Raw genomic sequence first — 27,415 nt, 5'->3', positions numbered from 1 at the left:
ACTGGCGAATACACCCCTATGATACCACAAAAAGCACCAAAAAGTCGATACTATGGAACACATACCTCAAAACGCGATGATTTCCCGGGTTCTTTATTATATTTGGCGTCGACTTTCATTCAACGATATCCTCTTCCTCGTCACCTCGGTCCAGGGACTCGTCAGAGTTCTACGGCATCGGGAAGTATCACATACCTACAAAGCGATCCAAAATGTGGGATGCCCGGACGGAGGAAATATGCCGGCAGGAGAGATGTGAAGCTGCGGCTGCCCGCTTCGCTGGGCGGCCAGCTTGGATGGAGGGAGAATGCATTTTGCTTTGGAACAAGGAGATGGCAGGCGTGATGACATGATTGGCATGGCAGGATGGCGAATTGTCAAGTGTACGATATACGGAGATGATAAACGCAATGATACCCACTGGTTTCCTACAGCATATCTGAACACCACGACGTCCTTTTTGATACGTTGTTCTATATGCCCTGCTTGCTTTTTACGTATGAGCCTTCCTTTGATCGACTGGGTCCTGGTCGCCGTGAGTACGCGTCCCGGCAGATATATATGGTTCCAGAACTAGGCAAAAGTGGGCTGTACTTGCGTACTATTAATGGACCTGGGAACTTGAGCAAGCAAAAACAAGTGACGATTGAATTCCCATTGCCGTGATGTGTGTATGCATTTAGTTGTACTAGGGCATGTTGCAATTGATGGATGTTTAGAGAAGGCGCGGCGATGATCACCCGATACGGGTTGTGCCAAGTTGGGCACCTCACATGGGCACCTCACTTGATATACGTACCTGCATTGCTACGTGCTGCTGCAGATTCACCTGAAAATGGCAGGCAATGGAACATGCAGTGAGGCTTCCCGCCGTCGCCTCAGCCCTGCTGCATCGGTGTACAGTCCAATTATATCCGACTCCGACCCCGTGCAGCTACTCGAGTGTCTCGACTGGGATGTCATATAATATAGCCTCGTACCTGCCTGCAATTCCATTGGCTGTCCTGGCCAGCAACCCATCATCTCCCGCCGGCTAGATCCCGTATTAGAGCTTCCCTTCATTCGCCTACATCTTTTCAACGTCATCCCCGCTTTCACTTCCATCATCCTGTTTTCCTGACCACTGGCAGTGTGACGTGAACTCTATTACTTGCTATCTTACACCCACACAAACACCCTCGTCGCCCATATCCAACTAGCCAACCATGACGGACCCCAACAACAACATCCTCAGACACCTCGACCTCGAGAACGAGGACAACGAGGGGGCCATTGATGATTCCGAGGACCTGGACGATGAACAGGCACAGCATCAACAGATAATATCAGACACACGCCGGCGCCAGTCTAGAGCAGGAGACTCTCGCATTCAACTCCTCCTGCCAGTCCCGTTCTCCCCAAATATTCGCCCACTCACCATCTCGGATCTCGAGTCTTGCGTGGCTCTAGAGAATGCCTCCTTCAGTCATCATGAGCATCGTTGCACGCGCGAGAAGGTCGGTCTTTGCATTGTCCTGCGTTGTCGCTGTTCAAACCCAATGATGAGAGCTATGGGCAATTAAACTAAGTGCATCATAGTTCGAATACCGTCTCAAAAACAGCGCCGAGATCTGCATGGGCCTATTCGTTACTATGCCCTCGGGCAAGGCCCAAGAGGTTGACATCGACACAGTGCGGACGGCTTGGCCGGTCGAGACGGGCCGTGATAGACTCAGCGTCTTGCTGGCCCATGTTGTTGCGACAAAGTGTGAAGGCCATGTCATCACGGACGATGCCATGGATTACCCGAGAGATTTCCGGACAATCAAGGCAAACTCCACCAACTTGGGCCACCAAGAGAGCGGACGCACTGTAGCTCTTCACTCATTGGCCGTACATCCCAAAGTCCAAGGCTGCGGCCTCGCAAAGCTGCTCATGAAGTCATACATGCAACAAGTCCACAGCTCCGGCACTGCCGACCAGATCTCACTGATATGCCAACATGTGAGTTATCAATCATCACGTGAGGAAAACAAGGCTGAACTGACGGCATAATCCAGTACCTTGTCGACTTCTATCTCAAACTTGGATTCACAAATCTAGGACCATCAACGGCCCAATTCGGAGGAGGGGGTGGCTCAATATGGCAGGTTACAAGAAATCAACCCCATCCACTTTCCATGCTCTAATGAGTACTGCGTAGATTTTCAAGCTAGCCGGGCCGGCGAAGAAGTGAGAGATATCATGCTCCTCGTGGTATCTTTATTATGCTTCTTTGTCCTTCCTCTACTGACCGAATCAGAGAATACCAGCCCTCCCCGACCGACTGAACGAGAGACTACGAGAGTAACGGTGCTTTGGCGATAAAGCAAACCAACAAGCGGCTATGATCAGCGATGCTACACGCATGACTTGTACGATATTACCATTTTTGTTTTCTTTTTACGTTATCGTTCACACAGCATCAGTCATGCCGGCATTTGATACCCCAACACCCAGGGCTACTCGCGTATTGAGTAGCGGCTGGTCACTGATTTTCATATGGAAGATTGCATCGGCTTTAGAGTGTTGGTTTTTTCTTCTTCTTCAAGGAGCGGAATGTGTCGTTAGACATCCATAGACTTACAGAGTATGGGATCTCTGGAAAAAGGACGCACCCCGTGCAAATATTGTGATCGTTGCTCTCATGTCTCGCTCTTGTCAGAATAAAGTGCATATTGCGATGCTAAATGTGTGTGTATATATACATACGTACATAAAAGCATACACACCGATGCTCGAATACTCACTCATTCCGTCCTTATCATTCGGTGCTCATCATTATTCTATACTCACTCTTGAACACGTAAATATGTTCTATCGTTATTCTACAAATTCAAAAGCTATCTTTCCGGGAAACGATTTGCTCGAGGCATAGAAGAGCTAAGGGTTGTGTATTCTATTTCGTGGAGCGCAAGACGTACGAGCGGCTTGGCCCATGTGGTTTGTAGAGCATCACAAACACTTCGCTTCATACCCCAGAGCCATCAAGTGTTCAATGAGGCTATCGGAGCTGAATTGGCGCATGGCTTCACGTTCCCCTTATGCGCACTCACGACCACATACGATTTTGTAGTAGATTGCCGCGACAAAAGAGGCTCTTAATCGCTAGCGCCATACTTGGCCCGATATTCCTCGATTGCCTTCAGCTGGTCCTCGGTGGCGAAGGCGCCAGACTTGAGGCCGTGGATGATGTCCTCGAGGTTCAGGATGGCGACGATGGGGATGTCGTACTCGCGACGCAGCTCGCCGATAGCGCTGCCCTGGGAGTCGGGCAGTGTCTCCTGGCGGTCGAGGGCGACGACGATGCCGGCGACGACGCCACCCTCGGCGCGGATCTTGTCGATGGCTTGGCGCTTGGCGGTGCCGGCGGAGACGACGTCGTCGATGATGAGGACGCGGCGGCCCCTTGAGCGGGGGCGCCGACGATGGATCCGCCCTCACCGTGGTCCTTGGCCTCCTTACGGTCGAACGAGTACTCGACGGCGCCGTAGCGGGCCGGGTCGAGCTGCGAAAGGGCCAGGGTGGCAGCTGTGGCGAGCGGGATTCCCTTGTAGGCCGGACCGAAGATAACGTCGAACTGCAGGTCGGTTGCGGATGACGAGGCGAACTGGGCATGGATGGTGTGGGCGTAGGCGGTGGCGAGGGCCGAGAGCAGGTCGGCGCGGTAGAAGTCGCCGGCGTTGAAGAAGTAGGGCGATATGCGCTTGGACTTCAGCTCGAAGGTGCCCAGGCGCAGGCAGCGGCCGCGCAGGGCGGCCTGGAGAAAGGTCTCCTTGTAGGATTCGAGGGACATGGTGGAATTAATCAGATTGATGGGGTGTGAAGCGTCGGCTGCAAGAGTGGGCTTTGTAGTACTTTATATATATATATATATATATACATGTATATTTTTTATTTCCATCCCCTCTCCCCCCCCTCCGGCTCCGGTGCCATCGTCTCTTGTCGCCAACTTTGATCACGTATAAGTCAAGGTGGGGTTCCCTATTCGAGTCTGTTAGGCGGGGGCAGCCCACTTTCCCATCAACTTATCAGCGGGCAGCGGCGGGGTTAAAGTGTGCAAAATCAAAATCTGACTGCCATCTCTGCCGGCCTTCACCGCCAAAAATTTCCCTTGAGGCAAAACCACCACCCGTACTGTTTGTACTACCAGCCAGTCGGTCGCAGCACTTATCAGGCGCAGCCCATTTGACACAAACGCAACCACCCTGCTGCCGTCCTCCGACTTATTCAACAGCCAAGATGAAGACCACTTGGAAGGACGTAAGTGCGCTGCTGCTGCTGCTGCTGCTGATGCCGCCGCTGTCGTCGCTACTGCCCCTCAGCTTGGATGCTAACTCATCGTGTAAAGATTGCCCCGGTGCCCACGAGCCAGGAGTTCCTCGACATCGTCCTGAGCCGCACTCAGCGCCGACTCCCGACCCAGATCCGATCAGGCTTCAAGATCAGCCGTATTCGAGGTTTCTACACCCGCAAGGTCAAATTCACGTCGGAGACATGCACCGAAAAGGTACAAGAAACCCTTTCTACACTCTCAATCTGCTATGATGCGCATTGGATATGATTGCCTGCGAGCGCATCTGGCATACGGAGCAGACAAAGAGAACCAGACGAAAACACTTGCTTGCCCGAACTTGTCACTCACATATTCGCTTTCAGTTCGACGCTATTCTCAACGGCTTCCCGCGCCTGGCCGATATTCACCCGTTCCACGCTGATCTGTACGTCTCATAACTCTATTCCCCAGGTTCAGTCCTCTTGCGGAAGTAGAGGAAGGCCGGGCCTGTGTGTGCCTATCAACTGTTCGTTCGCTAACTGTCTGTTTGCCAGGCTTAACACTTTGTACTCGTACGTAATCACTTTACCCATTGAAGCCTGCCGAGGGCCCATACACTTGGACGGAAAATGCAGTCGAGTTCTGCGCTCCATGGTTCTCCCGAACTGTGTGGCCACGTATGGTATTCTCTGCTAACCCGTCTATCTCCTAACAGACGAGACCATCTCAAGATCTCCCTAGGTCAAATGTGAGTAGCCCAAAAGTTGCATGTTTTGGCAAATTCTGACAAAAGTGAAGATCTACCGCAAAGCATCTCGTCGAGACTATCAGCCGTGATTACGTCCGTCTGATCAAATATGCCCAGTCGCTGTATCAGTGCAAACAGCTGAAGCGCGCCGCGCTGTAAGTGCTTCCCCAGTCCAATGATCGTTGCTACAGCCGATTAGCTGTCAATGCGAGCCTATACTCATTCTTCGTTGCAGTGGTCGCATGGCAACGCTGGTCAAGAGACTCAAAGACCCCCTGCTGTACTTGGATCAAGTACGGGAACATCTCGGCCGTCTTCCCTCCATCGACCCGACAACACGTACCCTTCTGATATGCGGCTACCCCAACGTGGGCAAGAGCAGCTTCTTGAAATCGGTCACCCGAGCTGATGTCGAAGTTGAGCCTTATGCCTTCACCACCAAGTCGCTTTTTGTCGGTCACTTTGACTACAAGTATCTTCGATTCCAGGCCATCGATACCCCTGGTCTTCTTGACAGCCCACTGGAGTCCAAGGGCCCCATCGAGCTTCAGAGTATCACAGCAATTGCCCATCTTCGCTCCGCTCTGCTGTATTTCTTCGACCTCAGCGAGCAGTGCGGTTACTCCGTCCACGCACAGATCGAACTTTTCAAGTCGCTGAAACCCCTTTTCGCCAATAAACTTGTATTCCTGGTTGTCAACAAGATCGATGTCATGAGACCCGAAGACCTTGACCCCGAGACGGCCGCGGAATTCCAGACACTTCTCAGTGATGCCGATGTGGAGATGCTTCAGCTGAGCTGCAACACCCAAGAAGGTGTTCAAGAAGTCAAGAACGCTGCGTGTGAGCGTTTGATTGCGGACCGTGCCGCAGCGAAGGTGAAGGCCGGAACCAACAACTCGGGCGAGGTCGGTGGCCGCTTGGCAGATGTCATGAAGCGTATCCACGTTGCAGTCCCCGAGGGCGGTGTTCGCGAGACCTTCATCCCCGAGGCTATCAAGAACATGAAGAAGTACGACAAGACCGACCCCGAGCGACGGAGGTTGGCTCGTGACGTTGAAGAAGAGAACGGCGGTGCTGGCGTATACAACGTCGATCTCCGTGCCGATTACCTGCTCGAGAACGACGAGTGGAAGCAAGATCGGATTCCCGAACTTTTCGAAGGAAAGAACGTTTATGATTATGTCGATCCGGATATTGAGGCCAAGCTGCAGGCTCTCGAGGAGGAAGAGGAGCGACTTGAGGCCGAGGGCTTTTACGAGTCAGAGGAGGAGATTGATGATGAGGAAGAAGCTCAAATCCGAACCAAGGCCGAACTTATCAGGGAGAAGCAGGCCCTCATCCGTAACGAGGCCAGGATGCGCAAGTCTCTCAAGAACCGCGCAGTCATTCCTCGCAAGTTTGTCAAGCAACCTCTGTCAGAGCTCGAGGAGGGACTGGATGTGCTGGGTGTCGACACGACAGATCTCGGCCTTCGAGCCCGTGCGCAGTCCAACACCCGTGGACGTTCGGTTACCAGATCTCGTATGGGTACCGAGGATGGCGACGCCATGGACGTCGACTCGACTCCTCGTGACAGACTGCGATCTAAGAGCAGAGCCAGAAGCCCCCAAACGAACAGACGCGATGACGGTGTGGCGGACATTACAGCTCGCGACAAGGCTGATAGACAAATGAAGTTGGGTCAGCGCAAGATGAACCGCATGGCCAAGCAGGGTGAGGCAGATCGCCACGTCGGTACTACGATGCCTAAGCATTTGGTAAGTTGCCCTTATGACATGACGCTCCATTTCTTTTTCCGGGGCCAATGCTAACCTCGCCTACAGTTTGCTGGCAAGCGTTCGATGGGCAAGACCAGCCGCAGGTAGACACAACGGTCCGGATGTTGTGGTATTACGCCAGCGAGCGCATATGCCATGTCCTGGCTCAGACTTTCATGATGGCGTTCTCTGGAGTTATTCGGGAAATATATCTCAAAAATGTTCTTTTAGACATGATGCATAAAAGATTTAAACCCCTATACATTCTCACGTGTTACAGTGATAGGAACGAACCCTATGAAAGGTGCAAGATTCGGTTGGTATAGTCTGTAAAATGTTCTGCACGCATATCTGCGGCCATGGTTCGACTTTATCCGTACCCGTTGCCCCATTCTTCCCCGTCCTGTCTCTTAAGAACAAGTGGTTTTATAGTCGGCCGAGTCTACAGCGTCTACACGGACAACCGGCCTCGCCACATTTTATACAAGGCTGAGGACTGACTGGGCTGGCTGGCATGTTCAGGACAATAATATCTTTCATAAGCAAGGCCCCCAAAACGCTATTGTATCCATCTAATCGTACATGAATTCACACATCGACCAAAGGTGTGCCCCCATTCATTGATGTTGCATCTCCCTCTCTTTGGCTGAGACGCATTCTGGTCTTCTTCCAAAACACCCTCCTTCTTTTTAGTATGACGTGACCTTCAAACGCCATGGCCAAAATGATGGCCAAAAAATGACAATGTAGTAGAACTGCTTCACGTGCGGGGCTTTCGCTGAAAGGATATCATGGACTCGGGGGTTTGCGATAGAAAATTTCCTCTATTTACTGCAAACGGGATGAAATGATACTGCCAGCCGGCTGATCGATACAGCCTTCATTAGAGATGGCCGCACAGCTGTTTACTCTCAGATTAGGGCATCAAGCAATGCTTTCGGACAGCTTTAGGGCCGTGCTCGCTGTGAATTTGTTGTTAGCGGAGATGCTCCTTCGTTGATGTATGATGGGGAGATAAGAGGGAATAGGGGTGGGTTGTGGTTGCCATATGAACATCATGGAAGAAACATCCGGAGGAGGATAAGAACTTACTTGTAATCGACGCGACTGAGACTCGAAAGACGCTGGGCGTCGTTCAGGTCGTTCCCAGGGTGCATGCAGTACACGAGGCGACCAGCCACGAGAGCACCGAGGAAGTGGGCCTCTTCATAACCGGCCTTGCTCCAATCCTGCAGGTAATTCGGCAGCTGGGCCATCTTGATGCTGGTGGGCGTCTGGGCGTGGGACTGGTGAGAGCCATGCGCGTCCGCCGTGGCAGCGCCCGGCACGCCAAGGGAAGCGGTGGTAGCAGCTTGCAGCAAGGGGTTGACGGAGCTGGTGGTGGGCAGAGGCAGCTGGCCCAGGGGAAGGGAGCCACTCGTAGAGCCGGTAGGGGTCTGCGATCCGGTGCCAGTCGGGGTGGCCATGTTAGAGGGCAGCTCTGACGTGAACATGGTGGCAGTGCTGGGGGATATGAGATAGCGTGACATCATCGTCTGTAGCACGTTTTCTTTCAGGCCTCGCACCCTACTTCCATTGCCCACGAATACAATGTTGTTCCAGCAGTCCGGTCGCTTGTTCAACTCGGGGATGCTCTGGATTGTGGTGTAGATGAGTCTGGCAACCTGGTCGATATACTCGCGCTCAACAAAGAGGAACCTTTCTAGGCCCACCTCGATGTCCCTGCGAATTCGTTTGGTCCGTCGTTCTGTCACGGAACCGGTGGCCTCGGGGGCAAAAGGCAAAACGTCGGCGGTTGTCTCGCCAGTAGGGGCAGGGACAGCGGGAGCCGCAGGAGGCACAGGAGCAGCGGCAGCGTCTCCTTCCACCTTGGGTGCTGGTTCGGCCACGGACGCCGCATCGCCGTTGGTTGCTGATGGGGCCACAGGCTCTATCTTGGGCGCGCCGTTGGAGAGCGGGACTTGCACATCCTCGTGGACCGTCTCCTCGTAGTGGAAGGTGTTGGTCTTGCGCTTGGCGTTGGGCAAGCGAGCCGGTCTGTTGGCGGCAGCTTCGGCTTCTTGAGCCTTTCGATGCTTCGCCTTGGCCCTCTCGGCCTTTTCCTTCTCCTTCTTAGCGAGGAACTCTCGCGTGTTACCGCTCGTAACGATATTGGCCACGTCAAGAACACCCTCGTCGGCGATTTTGTCGTCAAGTCCGTCGGCATCTACAGCGGTGCTCGGGGCGGCAATCGTGGGCTCGTTCATTTTAGGTGCCTCGACCGCCAAGGCTTCGGCTGGAAATTCCTCCTCGGGAAGCTCCATGCAGTTTTTAGCAGTTGCGACATAAGGCAAGACTTCGGCAAGAGGAGACCTTTTCAGCTGCTCGCACATGTCTAGAGTGAAGCCCTTGTCTTTCAGCAGCTCATGCAATCGCTTGGTCAAGACGTTGCCGCCCGCTTCCAAGCCGGGGGTGAAGTAGTCCAGGCTCTTATGAGCAACAAGATTACTGTCCCAGATGCATGAGACATCCATCTTCTCGTAGCCAATGTCAACCACGGTCAAGTTGAGCCACTTCAGGCCATACTGCGCAGCAAATGCGCTGTGCATCAAACATAAAGCCGGAGTCTTCGTCTTCTCGAAGACGAAGCGCGCAATAATCTCATTGTCGCCGCGAGTCCACTGGGGTGAAGCCATTAGCACTATGGGGGTGTTGTGGTAGCTTGTTGTGAGGAGTTGGTGGACGTGATCCAGGAAGGCCAAGAAGGCGGGCATGTTGGCGATGCGCCCTCTCTGGATGGGGTAGATGGCACCCTCGCTCGAGTCGCGGTCCTCAACGTATTCAAATTCGTCGTCATCTTCGGGCTTGGCTGCGTCGCCGCCTCCATTCGCAGCAGCCGTAGCCTTCTTCCGCTTGTAGGTATGGTAGGGAAGGTAGTCATCCGTGTCGGGATCTTTGAACATGCGGGTGGGAAGACGGTGCGACGGTAGTGTGAGCTCACTGCAGCCCAGTTGCGCCAATGTGGTTTGACTGCCGGGGCAGATCACGAGGACCTGCTCCTCCTTCCATTTGCCCTGTTGGCCCGACATGTCGCTTGCGAAGTTGCCCTCAAGCTTCTTAACAAAATGCCACTCCTACGCCCCAAGAAGCTCAAAAAGCCCCGTACACTCCGCTTGATGATTCTTGGCGGATTGTGTCTCCGAATTGCAGTCGCTGCGGGTTTTCGGTCGAGCTGGAGCTGGGTACAGAGGGATCTTGCGCCTCGAATTAGGCAAGCCCAGTCACGTATTGGCTATTTGCAGTCGCTTCAGCAGAAACCAAAGTTCGTGAAGCGATCGTCGAAATATTTGGGCGGCCAGGAGAACCGAAGCCAGGTGTGAATGAAGCGTGTTTGAATTGGGCGCTTCGTGATGCGCAACGACAACCAGAAGTACCGTCGACGTCGTACACACAGGTGTCAGATATGGTGGTGGCGTGTCGGTGAAATCGTCAGCCTCGTCCCGTCCGTCACGTCGCGATGTGGAAAGCAGGCTGGCGCTTGTCTTGTCGCGAATTGGCTTCGGTGCTTGCCTTTGCGGCTGCGCTGCCAGTAGAGAGAGCATGTTGGAACGGACCAGAACACGGTCTGTGCACACCCCAGCCACTGTAATCGACTAATTGAGTAATCCAGAAGGTGGCTGGGGAGCTCGGTGGCGGGGTTGCCGCTCAATCACTGCCTCTCAGTGGTTGTTATTGGCTTTATGCCCACCCATTACATCCTTAATGTTATATCGGTAGAATTGCAGAGCTGCTAGTAGTGTCGTTTGTTTTGTGCTCTCTTTGGAGTTGATGGTGAATATTGTAGCGAACGTCCCGTGGCGTCAGAACATCGCGACTCAAGTTAAATATGTACAGGTGATTATCTAGTTAATTAGATTTGCTAAAAGGGGGTATTCCGTCCAGAAAAGTGAAAAAATAAATCATGGGAGGTTTTTGATCCTCTTCCTCCGGTTCATGAAGCCAGTCTTGCCTCCAAATGGCGAGATTATAGAGAATGTGCCTCCGTCCTTGATTCGCCTCATGTGGTTCGGCCGCCATGCAGCAACCTGGTTTACCTCCTGAAAAGCATGACAATCCCAGTCCCAAACGCCCATTGTCCGTTTCTCATAACTTTTGCACTTGAACAAAATGAACAAATCATACATCTATACGCCTTCAGGCAGCGATAACAACCGCTTCTGTTTTCGGCTCGTTCTGGGCCCCTTCGACTGGTGCCAGCGCAGCAATCTCGGCATCTTTCAACAAGGTATTACTAATAGGTCGCGAAGTGGATTCGTTCTTCGCGGATGTTTCAGTGGGTGTTGCTGCTGTATCTTTGGGTGTTGCTGCTGTATCTTTGGCTGCACTAACTTCCTTCAAAGGCTGCTCCTCAGTCTGTGCGGAGCTGCTGAGTGCAGGCGGCGGGGTGGCGAATGTGCCGTCTGCTTTTGGTGTAGTCGCCTCATCGGCTGGCTGGTCCAGGTCGAATTCCTGTCGAAGCGGGCTGCTGACCATGTTAACCGTGCTCACGTCGCCGAACTCCGACTTGTTCTGGCGAGACAGTCGGGCGGCGCTGCGAGCGGGCAATGGCGGGGGCACTCGCCGCGGAATCGTCACCACGGAGCCCTTCACTTGGACAGCCTGGGAAGCGACAATGGCCATTCGAGGCGGCTGCGCTGTCGCAACCTCGTATACGACGGGCTCTTCCGCATCCTCAAATTCCTCTTCGTCTTCGTCGTCATCGGTGTCATCCTGATCGTCTTCGTCGTCGGCATCAGCTCCATTCTCAGTCTCTGTTGCCGTCGAGGTCTGGCTACCATGGTCGTTGGCATGCATATCAAGGCTTTCCTCCTTGATTGGGCTTGTCGTCATCAAGATGGGCTCATCGAGATCTGGGAAGGCCGATAGCTTTCGAAGAGCACTAATGTCAATCTTAGTGTAGTCAACCTCTTCCGGCTCCTTGGGCACCTCTGGCTCCTTGGTGTCCGAGCTCGAGTTGAGCTGGTGACCGTCCTCGCTTTGTTCTGGACTTGGTGTCGTGTTGGGTGTGTTGGTATCAGTCTGCGTTTGGGCATCGGTCAGATGGCTGCGCTCGGTAGCCATGGTCCTGCTCGACATATAGCTTCCCCTGTTGCTCCTCGACAACGAGTAGGTGTCAACACTACGACGACCAGCTCTTGGGAAGATTGAGCTCGAGGGGCTTGGACAGAACTCGAATTGACTGCTGTCTGGCCTCAATCTGCTGCCTGCCTCACGGATCTCCAATCCTGCCATTTCTAGAGCCAAAACCCCATAAGGGTCTGGATCTTCCATGTCTGGAATGCCAAACGTTGGCGTAAGGGAGGCCGCGCTACCTGGTGATTCAATGCTCGCATCGCTGGGCGCGGGGTGGGCGGACAATTGTTCCAAGAGACTGGCGTCGTAATCTGTGCGGCCCTCGGCAGCCTTTAGCATTTCCGTCAAAGACCTGAGCTGTGGCAGGCTTTGATTTACGTCTCCGGCCAGGATCTTGGGAACACTGAAACTATTTCCATAGAATCGTTCGTTCTCGTCGGTTCTCTCATTCAGTACGGTCCCTTCCAACTTGACGTCTGCCAGCTGCCCTTTTGATCTCACATAGGTGAACACTGTGTCGCTCAAATCCGTACACCTAATCTCGTTTTCCCACAGTCCCAGCGAGACCAGAGGCCCCGCCGTCATTGCGACGTCCGTTCCGAGGGTGACTTTCGGCCGGCCCAGGGCTTCCAACATGGTGAAGGTGTTGATGACCACAACACAGTCGTACACGTCGACGCCGAGGAGGAACCCGAGCGTTGCCGTTTGTAGTATGAGGCCGGAGGGAGGTGACCACGTCCCGTCCGATTTCCGAGCTATCAGAATACCACTGCCACCCGAGCCAGTCGACGACCATAACCCGGAGCGCATCGACGTAAAGACGGCCAAGCCTACGGCGTTTTGTATTATTCGCGGCGGAATCTTCTTCAACACTTGGTTCGTAGTCTGGTTGCTCGATGTTGTCGAAGGACTGCTAGGACGCTCATCGGGGGCCACGAGGCCCTCGCCTATTTACATAGTGTGTTAGTGGGTGAACTCTCGAGGCTAGAAGAAGCGGCGGGCTGTCATACGGCAGAAAGCCTGGAGAATGCGCGCAGCCTTTTCGCATTCCTTGTCCAGAGTGCCGGCCCAGAAGGCTTCGCGTCCATATCGCGAGCCGCTGAGCCGGTTGTTGTTGGAGGGGATCTTATCCGCCCATCCACGGACCTTATCGAGACTGTTCTTGCCCGTCGAGCCGGCACTGCTCCTTGATGACCGGTCCCAGGACGGCAGCAGGGCCGAAACCCGCTGCATTATGGAAGCGTCGGGGTTGTGGGCGAGCGGCGACGGCGTCAACTGCCCGACAACCTATGTTGGCTTGGCGTAGCCACGGCGACAATACAATGTATAGCAGAGACAGAGAGAGAGTTGTTGCTTCCGAAGATGCGCTCAATCGAAGGGTCGCGAGTTTCACCAAGCTGGTATTTGAGTAAGCCCGGCCCGGCCCCCAGTTAGATAGGAAGGAGAGCAATAGTCGGGTTCCGTTGCTGGGAGGAGGGGAACAACGAACGATTGGAAGAGTGACGGATTCGCGCGGGAGTGACGTTTTGACTGGGCCTGCGCCCTAGTAAGTAGGCAAGGAAAGCGCAGGGGGGGGATACTGTTACAAGCCCGTGGTGGGTTAAGAAGGATGGAGGGAGGGAGGGAGGATCAGGATGGGAAAGATGGAAAGGCTGCAGCTGCAAGCAGCAAGGAAGCCGATGCGTGCGTGTATGTGTGTATGTATGTATTGCATGTGGCATTGCCGTATTGAACGTTCGATGGAGGAGGACCAAGTCCCAGCAGCAAGTTTTCTTTTTTAACGTCGATACCTCAGCCGGAGGTACTCAGATGACTTGACTGACTGACTGACTGCCTGCTTGCTAGCCGGGGGGGGCTCCCACTTGGAAAAGCTCTGCCCGTTAGGTATCGCCGTAGCGTAGCGTAGCGGCCACAACACCCAGCCAGCCTAGCCCAGCCCCCAGCGAAAGATTAATGATAATCAAAAGGGTCTCTCTCTCTCTCTCGTCTCGTCTCGTCTCGTCTCGTCTCGTCTCGTCTAGTCTTGTTCTCTTCTACGTACATGCGTGTACCTTATTGCAGCACCCACTCGGGCTTCGCCTGCAGAGAGATCCAAGGGCACGGGGACGTGGACGGGGGGCCGGGGACAGGACTTACATACAAGCAAGTACAGCAGAAGCAATATGCTGCCCGCAATGTGCAATTGTTTATATCGTACAAGTAGCAGTAGGCTTAGACACGGACAAACAGGGGAGGGGCACTCGCACTTCTGCTCGCACTCCATCGCTCTATCCACAAGGCACAAGGGGACGGCGATGGATGGGGTCCTTATTTCTTGTTTCGTTGATGTGGTTGTGCCTGGCCCAATCAAGTCGGCCATGATGAATTAAAATTTTAGACCCAGGAACGAGGGATGCACGACGGGGTGGGATGGTGGGGCGCGCGCTGTGTGAAATAGATGGGCTGCCAAAACCTAGCTTCCCTCCAGCCCTCCCCCCACCCCCTGCCATCTGCAATCGACTTGAGTCTAGGAAGTGCAGGAATTCCAACCATGTCTGTATGTGCCACCAACTTCATCAATCCCAATTCCTACCTATCCGGTCCTACGCAAATAGCATGCACCGGCAACGAACCGCATCCGATGCGGGGAATGCGGCAGAGAAGAGCAGCGGCAGCTTGGGCAGCACAGCGGTTTCAGATAGCAGGCAGACAGTGACAGGTCGTATGGATAATTGATTGATAGGGGTTGGGAATGTGAGATAATAGCTCGCCATCAGAGAGTTTGCCGAAACTTTGTTGAGACGAACTGTTAGCTACTGAGTTTCGTTGGCTCGTACCGGTAGGTACAGGCCTAACCGTTGCTTTCGGTCATCTTGCATCTATCTCTATCTATCTGTCCATGTTGGAAGAAAAAACCGATGAGCTAGTCGAGTCAAGCCATGTCGACATCGATGTCCATGTCGATTCCAATAAGCTGGAACGGCAAGGCGTACGGGGGTATCTCCCTCACATTTACACATATCAAAGGTGGTGTGACAACTCGAACTTGCTCATCTCGAATAACACGCGATGGCGTCCCTTTGTGTCTCAAGCTCATTATGGTTATTGGCTTTTGTTTTTTGGGGGGCTCCTGACCAGGTGAGCATGGTTCCGTTTGGCCATTCCTTCCTTTTGACCCCTCCGGCCCCCCAATCCACACACCACGCACATGTAGTCGCCACTTCCAGATCTCTCATTCCCCCCTACATATTGATAACAGCAACTCTACCCCTCGTCCGTGTACGAATACAGGCAGAAAAGAAAAAGAGAGAGGGCATTCAGAGGATCGAAAAGGGTCGGTCACTGTTCGGTAATTGGTAAATATGTGGTGTACCCCCCGGGCTCCCCTATCCTGCATTCTTGGCAAGATCTCCCCCATTCCATGATGGAGAAGAAGGATGTAGGATGCGAGCTTGTTTATCTGTAAGAGCGATCTACTATACAGTAGCGGTAGTATATGCCGGTACCTAGTTTACAACAAGCGAATATATTAGATATGTCCGTATAGCCATGTAAACGCAAGTATGTATTCCGTCACAAAGCTCTTGCTGCACACAAAGCTCTTGCTGCACACAAAGCTCTTGCTGCATATTCAACAACATTAAACGCTTGAGCGGTTTAAAAGTTTGGAGATTTGGAGGTGCACCATGTTGGGGTACATCGTGATACGACGTTCCGCTCCGGGGACAATGGCAATACGCTCCATGTTTGTGGTAGCAGTGCTACGTGGTTCAGAAACGCGTCTTAGATCCATGGGTTGGGCAAACTTCCGGCCTGCAATCTTGCTGGAACGAGATACAAAGATTTATCCGCCCATCCGTCCATCCGTCCATCCAGTGATGACACCCATGTCTTGGGGCCTACGGAGAGCAGCACGCACTGCACTATGTATGCTTTCCGGGAGCTTAACACACCTACACAAAAGACAGCACACTTTTTTTCGTTTTCACGACAAGCCGGCAAGGTCTATCCCGGAAACGTATAGTAGCATGTTAGGCCACGAGAGGATGCGCCGACGAACCCACCGAGCAGCTCGAGTGGAGATGCTGAGAGAAGCCTCCGGGTCTGAGCCACTCCGAATTACTTAATCATCATGCGCGTTCCTTTCCCTTGGTCTGTTTTAGTTTCGTTCCTTTTCCTCACGATACCTGGATATGGATGTAACACCGGCCATTATTTGATCAGCGTGGTGTGCAACGCTGAACGCGCATATTCCAAGTTCTGGGTTACTTTCAGTTTACGTATAGCAACGGAGCTCAAGGTTCAACTCTTGTAGTGGGTTACGCGGCCATCTCCTGGCCTATCGTCATAGCCTGCCACGAGCGTCATGGGCAAACGGGCACGATGGGGTTCAAACGGGAAAAAGACAGCATAGGCAATGACCGACAACAAGAAGAAGAAGAAGAGAAAGAGCGGAGGTCCCGAGGCTCCCGAGGCTCGTGGCCCACAAACCTGTTCTAGGCGATACACCCCGTCGGGATTTCTTTTACAACAACAGCAAGACGACTCTGGACGACTTGCGATACTTGTACAAGTACTGAAAAAGGTGCCAATTAGCCTTCGGCCCCGCAAATGCGGATAGAAACAACGGGCCACTGTTTAGAGCAATATATCTTGCCAATGTCTCAGACTGTCAAGTCTAGCGGTTTACACTAGGGGGTGGCCGATGAACTTAATGGGATAGACATCAGACATTCATGCGGCTTGACACGACGTTTATTCGCTTATGCTGTGTTCATCATGTACTGGTCAGCTACAACTCCCAACAAGCAGATAGAACAAAGTGAGGGGCACGTGAGGCAATTAGTCGAGGACCCTTCATATGACAGCGGGAGGGTCAATCATGCCAGCAATCATGGTTCATCATCAGTAGTGGCACTGGTATGGTTGTCAATTTGCGATTCGTTCATTCATTCTCATGCCTCAAACTGGGTGAAAACAGGACCCTATCTAATAATACCCATAGGGCAAACTGAGGAGCAAATGCATCCTCGTTCAAAAAATAAGAAATAAAAAAATCCGAAAGATGCGCCACAAACCATCCTAGGCGGAATTGCCGGAAATTGAAAATAACGCCTAAATGCCATGCTTTGGTGTTCGTAGTTGTACAGGAAAAGGGAAGACAGAGAAGGGTTATGCGTCAAAAACAAAAATAACTCCGCTCGACACGATCCATGATAGAGAGTTGGCTGTGTCCCGGCGATGCCGTGTACCTGTTGGTCTTCACCGCTCGGAGGTGCGCGTTACCAACGAGACTCCACCTCGGCGAAGTGTATTCAGACCCTTCGCAGTTATGTGTCGACGCTGGACGACCCAAGAGACCCTCCACCTCGTTCCTCCATCTCCCCTGGCTTCGCGGTACCTATGCGTAGCACCTGGCCGTGGCCACCCGGCTTCCATCAGTCGTCCTGCTGGGCCAGAAGCGTCCCGGGATATACACCCCCAACGAGGATGTACTCTTCGAACGGCTGACAACTGATCGTCTTTCGCGAGGCGCGAACCCAGCCTGGGCGTGGCAGCGGCTCCCAAGACTCGTCCGTCAGCGGGTAAAAGTTGTACGATTCATGAGACGAGAAGCCGGGGGCTCGCATTCGAATATGCCTTCCAGATGTATCCGTTCCAGCTTTGACATCTTGGCCCGCAGCGCGGTGAACAGGGGACTTGAAAGTTCCCTCGTGCAGATGAACTCCTCCAGTCGAGGCCGAGAAGGGTTTCGCCAGCCCACGTCCACCGAGTCGCAAACGGGTCAAGGTAGCGGCATGCAGAACCAAGAAATCTCGAAGATCCTCCTCCTCGCATGAGATACCTTCGAGGGCCAGGTCGGTCAGCTGGTTATACCGGAAGCCATTCAACATCTCGCGGAAATTGAGGACGAATTTCGAATCCCAGCTGTTGTAAGGGTGGAAAGCGAGTTTGAGTTGCTGCAGGTTCTTGGGCAGCTGCAACAGATATCCTAGGCCATTAACCGCCTTCACTGCAGCGGCCGGGCCCTGCAAGCCAGAGGGATCTATGGTTAAATTAAGGCGTGATAAGCTTGCGAACGACTGTGCGTGGAGGAACCAGTGCCTGCGCTGGTCAGGGATCTTGAAGATCTCCAAGGGGAATCGGTCGATGCTGAAAGATGAAAGCCGCACGCTGTGCAGAGCGAATATGATGGCTTCCAGGTTTTGGTAGGCGGCGGACCGGTTCATCCTCCTGCAGCCGGGCACCTCATACACCTCGCGCAGGATTTGGTTGTCGAGCGGGCATTGAGTGAAAGTGACCTCGACGTGCTTCAGGTTGGGGAGGGATGACAGGGCCTCCCTGAGATCGTCGCGGCGCGTGTGGAACTGGGCCAGCGACTTGCGGCCGAGTTTGATCTTTTCAAACTCGACAAAGGCGGCGCTGAGCACATCGGAGCGGTCCTCCGGGAGCTGAAGGAAGTGGCGACCATAGGCGGCGTGCCTGGCATCATAATCATCCAAGTCGGAAAGGTTGATGACGACGGTCTCGATGCTGCCCCTCAGCTGGTGATGCAAGGCGATGTTGTGGAGGCGGTCTATGTCGTTCCGATAGCTCAGGCACGTGAAGCTGGGTGACAGCAAGTATTCGTATCCGACATTGGCCAGGGTGGAGTTGACCTCGCGGAGTACTTTGGTGGAGGGGGGATCGCAGTAGCTGTAGATGAGCCGCAGCAGCTCGACCGGTAGGGCTTCCATGGAGTCTCGGAATTAAAATGAGGTGGCCGCCCTTTTGTTTCGTCCAAAGGGGAGGGGGGAGGGGGTGGAGTCCAAAAATAGCAATTACAACCAACGACGGAGAAGAAGTAGAGACGATGGACTGATAGACTGATAGACAGGTAGATGTAAGCCGAAGGAAGAATTAAAGAAGAAAAAAAGGGCCCTGAGGCGTGTGTCTCGACGTTTCGATGTTTCGCTTGTAACCCCTCCACGATTAGACAATTGCTGCCGACAGCGAGGAAATCTAGTAATAAGAACCAGTCTATGCGCGTATGTATGTATAATAGGAAAGCCAGTCAGAGTAGTAGCGGGTTCGGTGGCAGAGAGGGTGATGGGGAGGACGTTGACCGTCTATTTAAAAGGAAGCGAGACAAAGTGGCGGAGAGACTAGAAAACAGTCATGCTTTTCTGCACCAAGCCTCTTCGCAATACGATAGCCTTGACAAGCTGAGAAAGCATGTATTCTCGTTCTGTCGGTGAGAGTGAGACACATCTACCATGCCATGTGGATATTTCGGTTTAAAATCAAATAGTCGACCAGGCGTGTGTAGGCCAGGGTATAGCGATGTTCTTTTCGGCTTTTCTTTTGTTTTCCCCCTTCTCTTGTGCTCTCTCCCCCTGGCGCCTGGGAAGAACAAGTTTTGCACTTGTCTACATGGACGTAGGTAATTGGTAGCAATGACGGGATGTAGTGAAGCTTACGCCAGCTGGGGATGCATGTTGTTGAGCAGCCCCAAGAAGGCGGTAAGCAAAAGCTTGGAAGCCTGTTGACATGGAATCGAAGTTGGGTACCTCGTACAATCGCATAGTAAGTAAGGTCCAGTGAATAAAGCCTATGTGAAAGTAGTTTGTTCTGCCTTTCCACTTTTCCTGCGCTCTATTCCCCTTTGACGTGGCAGCCATCCATGGAGGGTTTATGGGGACGGAGGGCAAAAGGCGGGATGGAGGGCATGAGGGAAAAGGGAAAAGGGAAGGGGTTGCAAGGGACCTGCATTAACGGCACTCTGATCTGTAGCAACAGGGCCGCTGGCCGCCGGCCGCCTTCTGGTCCGCCTAGCACCTGCCTGGCCTACTAACCTAGGGGCCTAGGGGCCTAGGGGCTTAGGGGCCTAGGGGCCTGTAGCAGGTATGCCTTGCCAGTAGCCATAAGCCATGTAGGTATCCTGTCTTCATTCATGCACAGAAGCATATAGCCATCCTTCTTCTCCACGTGGTGATTCGCCTGATCCTTCTGGCTGTTGATGGGGCCCATTCCTGAACGCCAGATCCTGGGAGACAGACATTTACCCAGGCAGACCTAGACAGCCCTAGACAGACCTGACCTCACTCACTCACCCAACCTCAGTCACAGTCACAGCAAACAGTCACAGTCACACCGACTATCTGATCCATCTCCCGGTTCTTAGTCTCGTCCTGCAGGGGCCTATCACATCCCCTCCCTTCCGTCCCGTCGAGAATCCAGCCAACCCAGCCGGCTTATCTCACGCTGCCCGCCCGTTCACCCTCACCGAGAATCCCGACCCTATCCACCCAGACTGTTCCGTGCAAGGTGAGCGGGCAAACAAGAAACGAAATGTCGGTCTTGCAGTAAGCCGCATCCACTCCTTCTAGAATCTCGCTATAAACTTCTGACATGAACCTGCAAAACAAAAGATCCTTCCGCAACCTGTCCCCACGCATGCGCCTGGGTGTAGGCCTTGGCCTGTTGGCCTGGGGCGTCGTCGGCCTGCAGTTGTCCGACCGCGCGGAGGAGAAGTACGGCTTCAAAGCCAGCGAGGAGGAAAAGGCTCGTCTAAGTCAATTGGCCCCGAGGATAGTCACAGTGGACAGAGACAACAGCAATAGCAACAGCGCCGGCGACAGCACCAAAGATCGGTGAGCCGTGTGCCACGGGCAACTAGGGGCCAGCCGTCTCTATTTCTCAATCTCAATCTCTCACCCTCTCTTTCACCCTCTCTCTCGCTCTATCCTCGTGCGTTGCTACCCACCACCAAGGGGGTTTGCAGCAGGCGGTGAAGCCTCATTAATCATCTGCCCCACGCCATATACAAATCGACAATTAAGCCCCCTTGATTGATTGCATATAACTCCAGTCCACTGTCAGGCTCCGACAGGCCATCGATCTTCGTCAATTTCGGCCCATCGCTTGCTGGTCGCCTCTGTCATCCACACATTGCAGGTGCTGTGGAACGATGTTGCATCCCCAACCCAGAGCTTGTCCAACCAACGACAACTCGGCCTGCCAGCAGAGTTGCCGAACAACGCCTGGAAGAGAGATCTCTCTCCCATCTCCGATAAGGCGATGGGTGGAAGGAAGCTCTACACATCGCCCTGGGTTCCGCCCTTCCCTCTCGCTTGCATTCGTCGTGGATCACTGCCGCGGGGTCGGACGGCTTGCATCGTCTTGAGTAATAGTACTACTGTTTCGCTTAGCCATCGCGCGCCTGTTTCTTAGCTGTCCTCGACAGCAAGTGCCACCTTTCCCATTTCGTGCGGTCAGCCGCAGACGATTGTTCGGTTTGCAGAAGTAATGATACCGCGCAACTCGCAGAGCCAGGCCAGGCCTGGCTCTTTCCGACAACACGCAGCAGCTGCTACCCGCCGTCACGGCAGAACTAATCGACTGATCAACTGATGGCAGTAGCATCATGTGGCACGGTTGCCCAAGAATACGTACGAATTAGACTCGCACGATGGCTTGCATGACCGGCAACCCGGACCATACGCAGATGGCCAAGTTGGTGCTGACTGTGAGCTGTACGCGTGAGGCCCTTTTCGTCTCCCCCCGGTGCTACGCGCCGAGATTGCAGGGTTCACCTGCCGTTATTTGTATGTAGAGAGAGAAGAGGGAAACGGAATAAAAGCAGGTGATAAGCCAATGTGTGTGTGCTTGAACATGGTGTTCATCGTGCCGGTCGATCTCTTTGGTCCGACACAGATACATATTATCCGGATGAAACCCATCATGTCAGCATGGCGCTCCTAGCCTTGCTCTCGCGTTGTCAGATTCGCACGTTCTTTCTGAATTACGATGGGCGACCTAAAAGAGAAGTTAAAATAGGCTTCATGTCTGGAACAGGACACAATTTATAACGCCAGCCTCTCATGTATCGTGTCATGCGCAGCTGGACACACTAATAGAATGTTGGCACGGGTCCAAGCATGCTCTTTGAGCTGCAGGCCGTGAACTGCCGACCGCTTCCCGTGCTTCTTACTTGGATAAACACATCTGCATCGTCTTCTCAATTGATGGGCCAAGGGGATACTGGAAGAGTTCTCCCGCACTTCTGTTAAATATTCTAGGTGCGAAACCTATCAACTTAGCTGCGGCGCCAGCGCGATGTTATGGATCTGAGAAAAGGTTTCATTATCTATGCCAGAGGCAAGTCTTGCATTGTTGGATATAGCCGAAAAGCGCCAATAGGCGAAGTGGCAATCGTTGGTTAAACACGTATGGATTTCTGGTTTCTAGCCATCTTCTAAACAAGTAACGTTGAATACACACGTGATAATAAGGAATAAACGCCCTCGACACAAGCTCTTTTTCGTCAGTTCAATCGCAATGAATTCCAAGGAGCCACCTTTCCGTCAACAACATAAACCGTCAACCTTCATAAACATCCCTTGATCAAGGGACAGAACCGCAATACCCCCTACTCCCTTCTATGTGTCGAGTCTAATGCAGAAGTCAAACAAAGCCTGTCTATCTTTCGCAACCACGCCTGGGAAAATGCAAAGCAAAGATGCCGCCGTCATGCCGTTCCGATGCAAGTTAAAGGATTAGAACATAGTTCCAAAAATGAGAAAGCCGTCCAAAACATGAGGAAAATGAAAAACGCCGCCGAATGCTGAAGAATCCGCCATCGAAACTCAAGGGATAGTAGAGATCGTGTTCAGATCTCAGTCTTGACAGATTGGATATTGGGCGAGCCCACCACCTGGGGTAGTGGTCTGAAAAGATCGGCCATATTGAGGGTGAGATCGTGAACGCCGTAGTCAAGATCGATATCGCCCACAGAACCCAGTTCTTCACGGCGAGAAGCTCCATCTGACATCACCCAGCTCTTTACTGACTTGAGCAGATGCATGACTTGTCCCATGCGCTGATCCGGGGCCATCTGAAGATCGGAATGCTTGCCACTCTTCGCCATCCATTTCGCCAGCCAGAAGAAATGGATGCCGTCGCGACAGAAACCGTAGCGCCGAGGGCTTTGGACAGATGGTGGAAACTGAATGGCCATGTCCATATCCCAATTTGACTTGAACTTTTCCAACGCAGTAGAGAGCGTTTTGTACGCCCCTGGTGAGATCCCCTGGTTCAGACCAGAAACTGGAGTAGCTCTTCCGCTGTTGTTGGCACTACCAGTAGCACTAGGTGGTGCCGAACCTGGCTTCATGACCCAGTCGTTCTGGGACAGTGGCGTCGATACTCCGTTGAGGGCAGCCAAGCTGCCATCCACTTGCGCGCGACGTATTTGAGACAACAGAGCGTGTATGAGGATGAACTTTCCGTACAGGTTTGTGCTTCCGGGGTGAATTTGATACGACTCGTGGAACAAAGCCTTGACGGCAAGGTCAAGCTCAGGTTGTTTACTTCGCTGTGAGCCATCGGGGTTCCGGATCTTGACCGCGTCGGATCCGTATAAGTGGAGAGCTTCAGCACACTCCGTTGCCGTTTGACCCTCCCAGGCAGCGTCATCAGCCGGAAGGGGAATATGCATTTCCGAATAGTCAAATTGAGGAGGGCTGTTAAAATACAGACCGTGAGACACATCAGACAAGTAAATTAAATGCATCAAACGGATTCGGCGCTCTTGCTCGGTCCAGACGTTCCAGTCAAAATCTTCGGGGCGAATGCTGTGCAGGGTCATGTGAGGCTGATGAAGAACGCTGTAGAGATAAGAACTAGACGATACACGTAGCAGGTCGTACCGCCGCGCGATGTCAGCAACTTGAGGGAACAGATGCCTTGCGCTTTCTCGCTGGATTGGTGTGCCGTTCCAAACCAAAAGAGCGATCAAGAGGGTAAGAGCCTGCAACTTTTCTATCTGTAACTTGTCATTGCCTTGTTCGTTTTGAGTAGGATTGGACTGGACTCCGCCGGAGAAAAGGCCGGAGTCTCGCTCAAGAGCAACCTTGACGAAGTTCATCATGTCTCGAACCTGCGCAGGCGTAACACGGTCAGAATAGCAAGCCCCAACACAACACATGCCGGCAATAAGGCCTGTGTAAGCATCGAGTATGCGGAAAGTCGGGATGTGGAGAAACGAGAAATGGACGTGGAAGTGAGTATATTTTTCGAGGAAATCTTTTATGTTTGTTGGCGAGAAGTAGGCGTTTACACCGGCCGTCTGGGAAGTAACGACAGTGCCAGGAGGGTAGAAGAAGGTTTGGATCTGATTAGAGAGATGTTGGTAAGGGTCATTGACAGTAGGCGGGGTCCCCCAGTTGGAGAAGAAGAGTGATCGGTCGTTGAGGTCGTTCGGGGCGGCTCTCTCGGTTTCGCCGTTATGAGGGTCTGTTTTGGTTGCGATCTGATTCTGTCCAAGATTAGGAGGTGGGAACGAATTGACGTAGGTATCTTGCGCACCAGGCTGGAACAGGGCCCAATCAATGGGCCCTTGGGGATTGTTGGATCCTCCGAACATAGGCATGCCATTTTGGCCTTGAGGCATGTTGTAGCTAGCGAGCTGCGGGTTGATGTTGGAAGCCATGGTTCCCTGAACGTCGTTGCCATAGACGGACCCGTTGTTTGTCATGTTGCGTCGGTCGCGGTTCTGCTGGTCATCCATACGGCTGATGCTGCTAGATCTCGAAAGCTGGTTCTGGTCATTGGGCATGTTGGACATGTTGTCTTGCATCTGGACCATTCCAAAGGGGTGGACAACGTTGTCTCCCTGCATGCTGTTCAAGCCGTTCATTTGGTTCATTTCACCTTCCTGAGCCTTTTGCTGAGCGGCAGCATGCTTTTTAACATGAGCTTGGGGGTGAGACAAATGGCTCGCCCCTGTAGGATTTCCTCGTCTAATGGAACACTTTTGGAAGTGTCTCTTGAGGATATCACTTCGGGAAAACGTATCACGGCACAACACGCACATGTAAGGGCGGTCGCCGGTGTCTAGATATAACGTCAGCGTCCTTCTTCCACACGCGCAAAGGCATGGCAGGTTGTGTACTTACGGCGCAAAAGATGACGCTTGAGATGCTTTGCATGCAGGTAGGTTTTAGTGCAATGCGGGCATGGGAACTTGCCATCTGCGTCCTTCTGGGGGATGACAGTGTTCTTGGAAGCACCAGCGCCGGTGGGAGCGGCTGGTCGGCCAGGCGCACTTGGCAGAATGCCACGGCGGCCTTGGGAGCCAACCACGTGAGTAGGCTGCTCGCTATCCTGCAGAATCGACTGCTGAGGCATCAGAGGGCTCTGGGCATAAGGCGAAGAGATACCACTCTGGGGCATGACACCACCTGCGGGCATAGGGCGCAAGACAGGGGGCGCGACGCAGGTGCCGGAGCAATAGCCTGCTGGTGGGATTGAGCCACTGAGGCCTGAGGCATCATGGAAGAGGTAGTTCCATACCCCTGGTGAGGTGGATTATAGCCGCCCATCATCTGGGGATAGCCTCGAGGCGGGCCATTTTGAGGAGGGGGTAGTTACTCATGTTGTTCGAGGGCGTCGGGGGGTTGGGGGTGCCAGGAGTTCGAGGAGTATGAGGGTGGCTGTTGTATACCGAGTGCATAGCAGGATTGGTATGCGGCTGCAAAGGTGGCAAAGTGTGCTGCGCCAAATGGCCGTTCTGCTGGTGCAACTGGCCGTTCTGAAGCTGATGAGGCGAGATGGCGGCAGGTGATGGATAGCTAGAACCCGATGTGCCTATGACATTAGGGTATTGAGAGCCGTCCATATCCCGGATACGCGACGTTACCGAATACTACAAGTGAGAGCAAAAATATTAGCAGAGCTCGGCTAGCGAAGGTAGATCCGCCTCACAATCCCGATTTTGAAATGAAAGGAATCCCTTGAAGAAACGAGTCCAAGACGCGTTCTCGACTCGACAAATATCTAGTCGAGATGTGAGTGCTGCGAGGCTTTCACGAACGATGCAAGAGCAAGCGCGTGGATGGTCGAGAGTGGAGATGTCGCGAACACAAGATGGATACCCGTCCACGACGCGCAAATCCTGCCGAACTTTCGATCTTTTTTTTTCTTTGACGGAACGCGATCAACCGAAACAGGTCGACAGTGTTTGGATCAAAACCCGAAGAAATCCTCCACTTGATACCGGACGAGGGTGGTGGTGACGCTGTCGCCAGTGATATATGATGCTATCGCGAATTCTCGGGCAAGCTTCAAATGTGGGTGGCGCGGCGTTGTGTAGGTTTAGAGTGAAGTGGGCAGGCAAGGAGATGGAAACAAAAATTCTGGTGATGAGGGGAACGGTGGTTTTTGGGGTAGAATTGGGGCCAAATGGAGCTCGGTGGATGAAAAGGTAGTTCGTGAGGCTCCAAGGTCCAAACTCGGTAGTGGCAGTGGGAAAAGGGTAGGAGGGAAAAAATTGAGAACAACGAAAAAAATAAAATACTCACAGAACAAAAAATGCCTGATCGAAGACAGCTGATTGTGAGAGTGATGCGAGGAGTGGATGAGAGATTGGGAGCGAGTGCTCTGTGTCTGTCTGCCTGTCTCTATCGGTGCGCGCTGCTCTCTCTTTCTCTCTCTGGGGATGCTGGTCTGCTTCTTGGCTGTTGCGCTCAGTCTTTTCTGTCCTTGCTGTCGGTCTGCCTTTCTACTTCTTGCTGCACGCACGTTGGGAGGAATGGGTATGGTATGCAGTATGTAGTAAGTAGCAAGTGGATTGGGGGTGGGCGGGCAAGGCGAGTCCCAAAAGAAGAGTTGTTTGTAAAGTGGAGAATTGGGTCCCTCGAGGGCTATTGCGTGGTGATGCCGATTTTTATGTTCTATTTCCGCAGTCTTGCCGCCTCCCTGGTTTTTCTGGGGCTTTCTGGGATGGAACGATTCGTATAGAATTTCCCTCCACCGCGGTTGGTCTGGGTATATGTAAAGGATCAAATGATGGGTTTGGTTCTCACTGGGTCGCAAAGGCAAGACAAGAGCAAGGTAATCAGTCAGGACTTTTGTGAGAACTGGGAAGGAGACTTGTTGGGTGGGAGAGGGAACCGAGATAAAAAGATAAAAGAAAAGAAAAAATAAAAATAAAAAAACGGGAAACAAGCCAGGGGCGGGCGGATGGCAGACAAGCAGGCAAGGGTGGCAGGTTCAGGTACCTTCAGTACCTTGGTCTTTTTGAGTGGGCCGTCTCGACGAGTGCCGTCCAAAGAACCGTTGATCGGCCGTGTGGTTGCAATTCCAGTGGCTGCAGATTTGGTACTGCGCACCTGCACCCTCAGGAAGGAGTGGAGACGATAAATGATGAGACGGGGTCGTCAGGATTTTCTGAAGATTGGTAAGACAGTGTGAATTGGCTCTACCGTATACATACGTCAGGTATATCCGCATCTGCTTAACCTACACATTGATACATGCTCTTACATAAGGTACATTATCCTCACCTGCGCCTACACCTACCTACACCTATGGCCACGAACGAGGGGGCTCTCCACCAGTGGTCCTATAGCAAGTACAGGTACAGCAGCAACCTGCAAACTGGGCCCAAGATGGACGGGAGGTGAAGGGGTCTGGTCTCCAGCTAGCTAGTTGTGCTTTACAACCATCCATGCTTGCTTGGATGGACTCGATTGGAGGTGA

At 53.0% G+C, this 27,415-nt stretch overlaps 8 protein-coding genes across 8 annotated transcripts; 3 read left to right on the top strand and 5 right to left on the bottom strand.

Annotated features, from left to right (window-relative positions):
• Positions 1 to 1,205: 1,205 nt before the first annotated feature.
• On the top strand, positions 1,206 to 2,168 carry PG998_003602 (Polyamine N-acetyltransferase 1; the record flags this gene model as incomplete). The annotated part of the gene is made up of 3 exons (XM_066870420.1): positions 1,206 to 1,496; positions 1,579 to 1,983; positions 2,040 to 2,168. The coding sequence occupies 3 exons, from the start codon at positions 1,206 to 1,208 to the stop codon at positions 2,166 to 2,168; spliced, it is 825 nt and encodes a 274-aa protein (XP_066734170.1).
• A 951-nt stretch (positions 2,169 to 3,119) lies between these two features.
• Positions 3,120 to 3,814, bottom strand: PG998_003601 (Orotate phosphoribosyltransferase; the record flags this gene model as incomplete). The annotated part of the gene is made up of 2 exons (XM_066870419.1): positions 3,120 to 3,426; positions 3,492 to 3,814. The coding sequence occupies 2 exons, from the start codon at positions 3,812 to 3,814 to the stop codon at positions 3,120 to 3,122; spliced, it is 630 nt and encodes a 209-aa protein (XP_066734169.1).
• Positions 3,815 to 4,260: 446 nt separating this feature from the next.
• PG998_003600 (nucleolar GTP-binding protein) lies at positions 4,261 to 6,910 on the top strand (the record flags this gene model as incomplete). The annotated part of the gene is made up of 7 exons (XM_066870418.1): positions 4,261 to 4,281; positions 4,370 to 4,528; positions 4,678 to 4,739; positions 5,010 to 5,042; positions 5,093 to 5,197; positions 5,278 to 6,802; positions 6,869 to 6,910. The coding sequence occupies 7 exons, from the start codon at positions 4,261 to 4,263 to the stop codon at positions 6,908 to 6,910; spliced, it is 1,947 nt and encodes a 648-aa protein (XP_066734168.1).
• A 980-nt stretch (positions 6,911 to 7,890) lies between these two features.
• Positions 7,891 to 9,870, bottom strand: PG998_003599 (uncharacterized protein; the record flags this gene model as incomplete). Its single annotated transcript, XM_066870417.1, has 1 exon — positions 7,891 to 9,870. The coding sequence occupies one exon, from the start codon at positions 9,868 to 9,870 to the stop codon at positions 7,891 to 7,893; it is 1,980 nt and encodes a 659-aa protein (XP_066734167.1).
• A 1,105-nt stretch (positions 9,871 to 10,975) lies between these two features.
• PG998_003598 (uncharacterized protein) lies at positions 10,976 to 13,147 on the bottom strand (the record flags this gene model as incomplete). Its single annotated transcript, XM_066870416.1, has 2 exons — positions 10,976 to 12,861; positions 12,925 to 13,147. The coding sequence occupies 2 exons, from the start codon at positions 13,145 to 13,147 to the stop codon at positions 10,976 to 10,978; spliced, it is 2,109 nt and encodes a 702-aa protein (XP_066734166.1).
• Positions 13,148 to 17,331: 4,184 nt separating this feature from the next.
• On the bottom strand, positions 17,332 to 18,630 carry PG998_003597 (uncharacterized protein; the record flags this gene model as incomplete). Its single annotated transcript, XM_066870415.1, has 1 exon — positions 17,332 to 18,630. One exon carries the CDS (start codon positions 18,628 to 18,630, stop codon positions 17,332 to 17,334), a length of 1,299 nt encoding a protein of 432 aa, XP_066734165.1.
• Positions 18,631 to 20,284: 1,654 nt separating this feature from the next.
• On the top strand, positions 20,285 to 20,530 carry PG998_003596 (uncharacterized protein; the record flags this gene model as incomplete). The annotated part of the gene is made up of 1 exon (XM_066870414.1): positions 20,285 to 20,530. One exon carries the CDS (start codon positions 20,285 to 20,287, stop codon positions 20,528 to 20,530), a length of 246 nt encoding a protein of 81 aa, XP_066734164.1.
• Positions 20,531 to 22,544: 2,014 nt separating this feature from the next.
• Positions 22,545 to 25,553, bottom strand: PG998_003595 (respiratory supercomplex factor 1- mitochondrial; the record flags this gene model as incomplete). Its single annotated transcript, XM_066870413.1, has 3 exons — positions 22,545 to 24,769; positions 24,832 to 25,230; positions 25,307 to 25,553. 3 exons carry the CDS (start codon positions 25,551 to 25,553, stop codon positions 22,545 to 22,547), a joined length of 2,871 nt encoding a protein of 956 aa, XP_066734163.1.
• Between the last annotated feature and the right edge of the window lie 1,862 nt (positions 25,554 to 27,415).

Source organism: Apiospora kogelbergensis (genome assembly GCF_038363985.1).
Source record: "Apiospora kogelbergensis strain CBS 113332 chromosome Unknown utg000002l_segment0_segment0, whole genome shotgun sequence".
In the NCBI taxonomy this organism is placed as follows: Eukaryota; Fungi; Ascomycota; class Sordariomycetes; order Amphisphaeriales; family Apiosporaceae; genus Apiospora; species Apiospora kogelbergensis.
The sequence above is the reverse complement of the archived record's forward strand: the minus strand, read 5'-3'. Positions and strand labels throughout refer to the sequence as shown.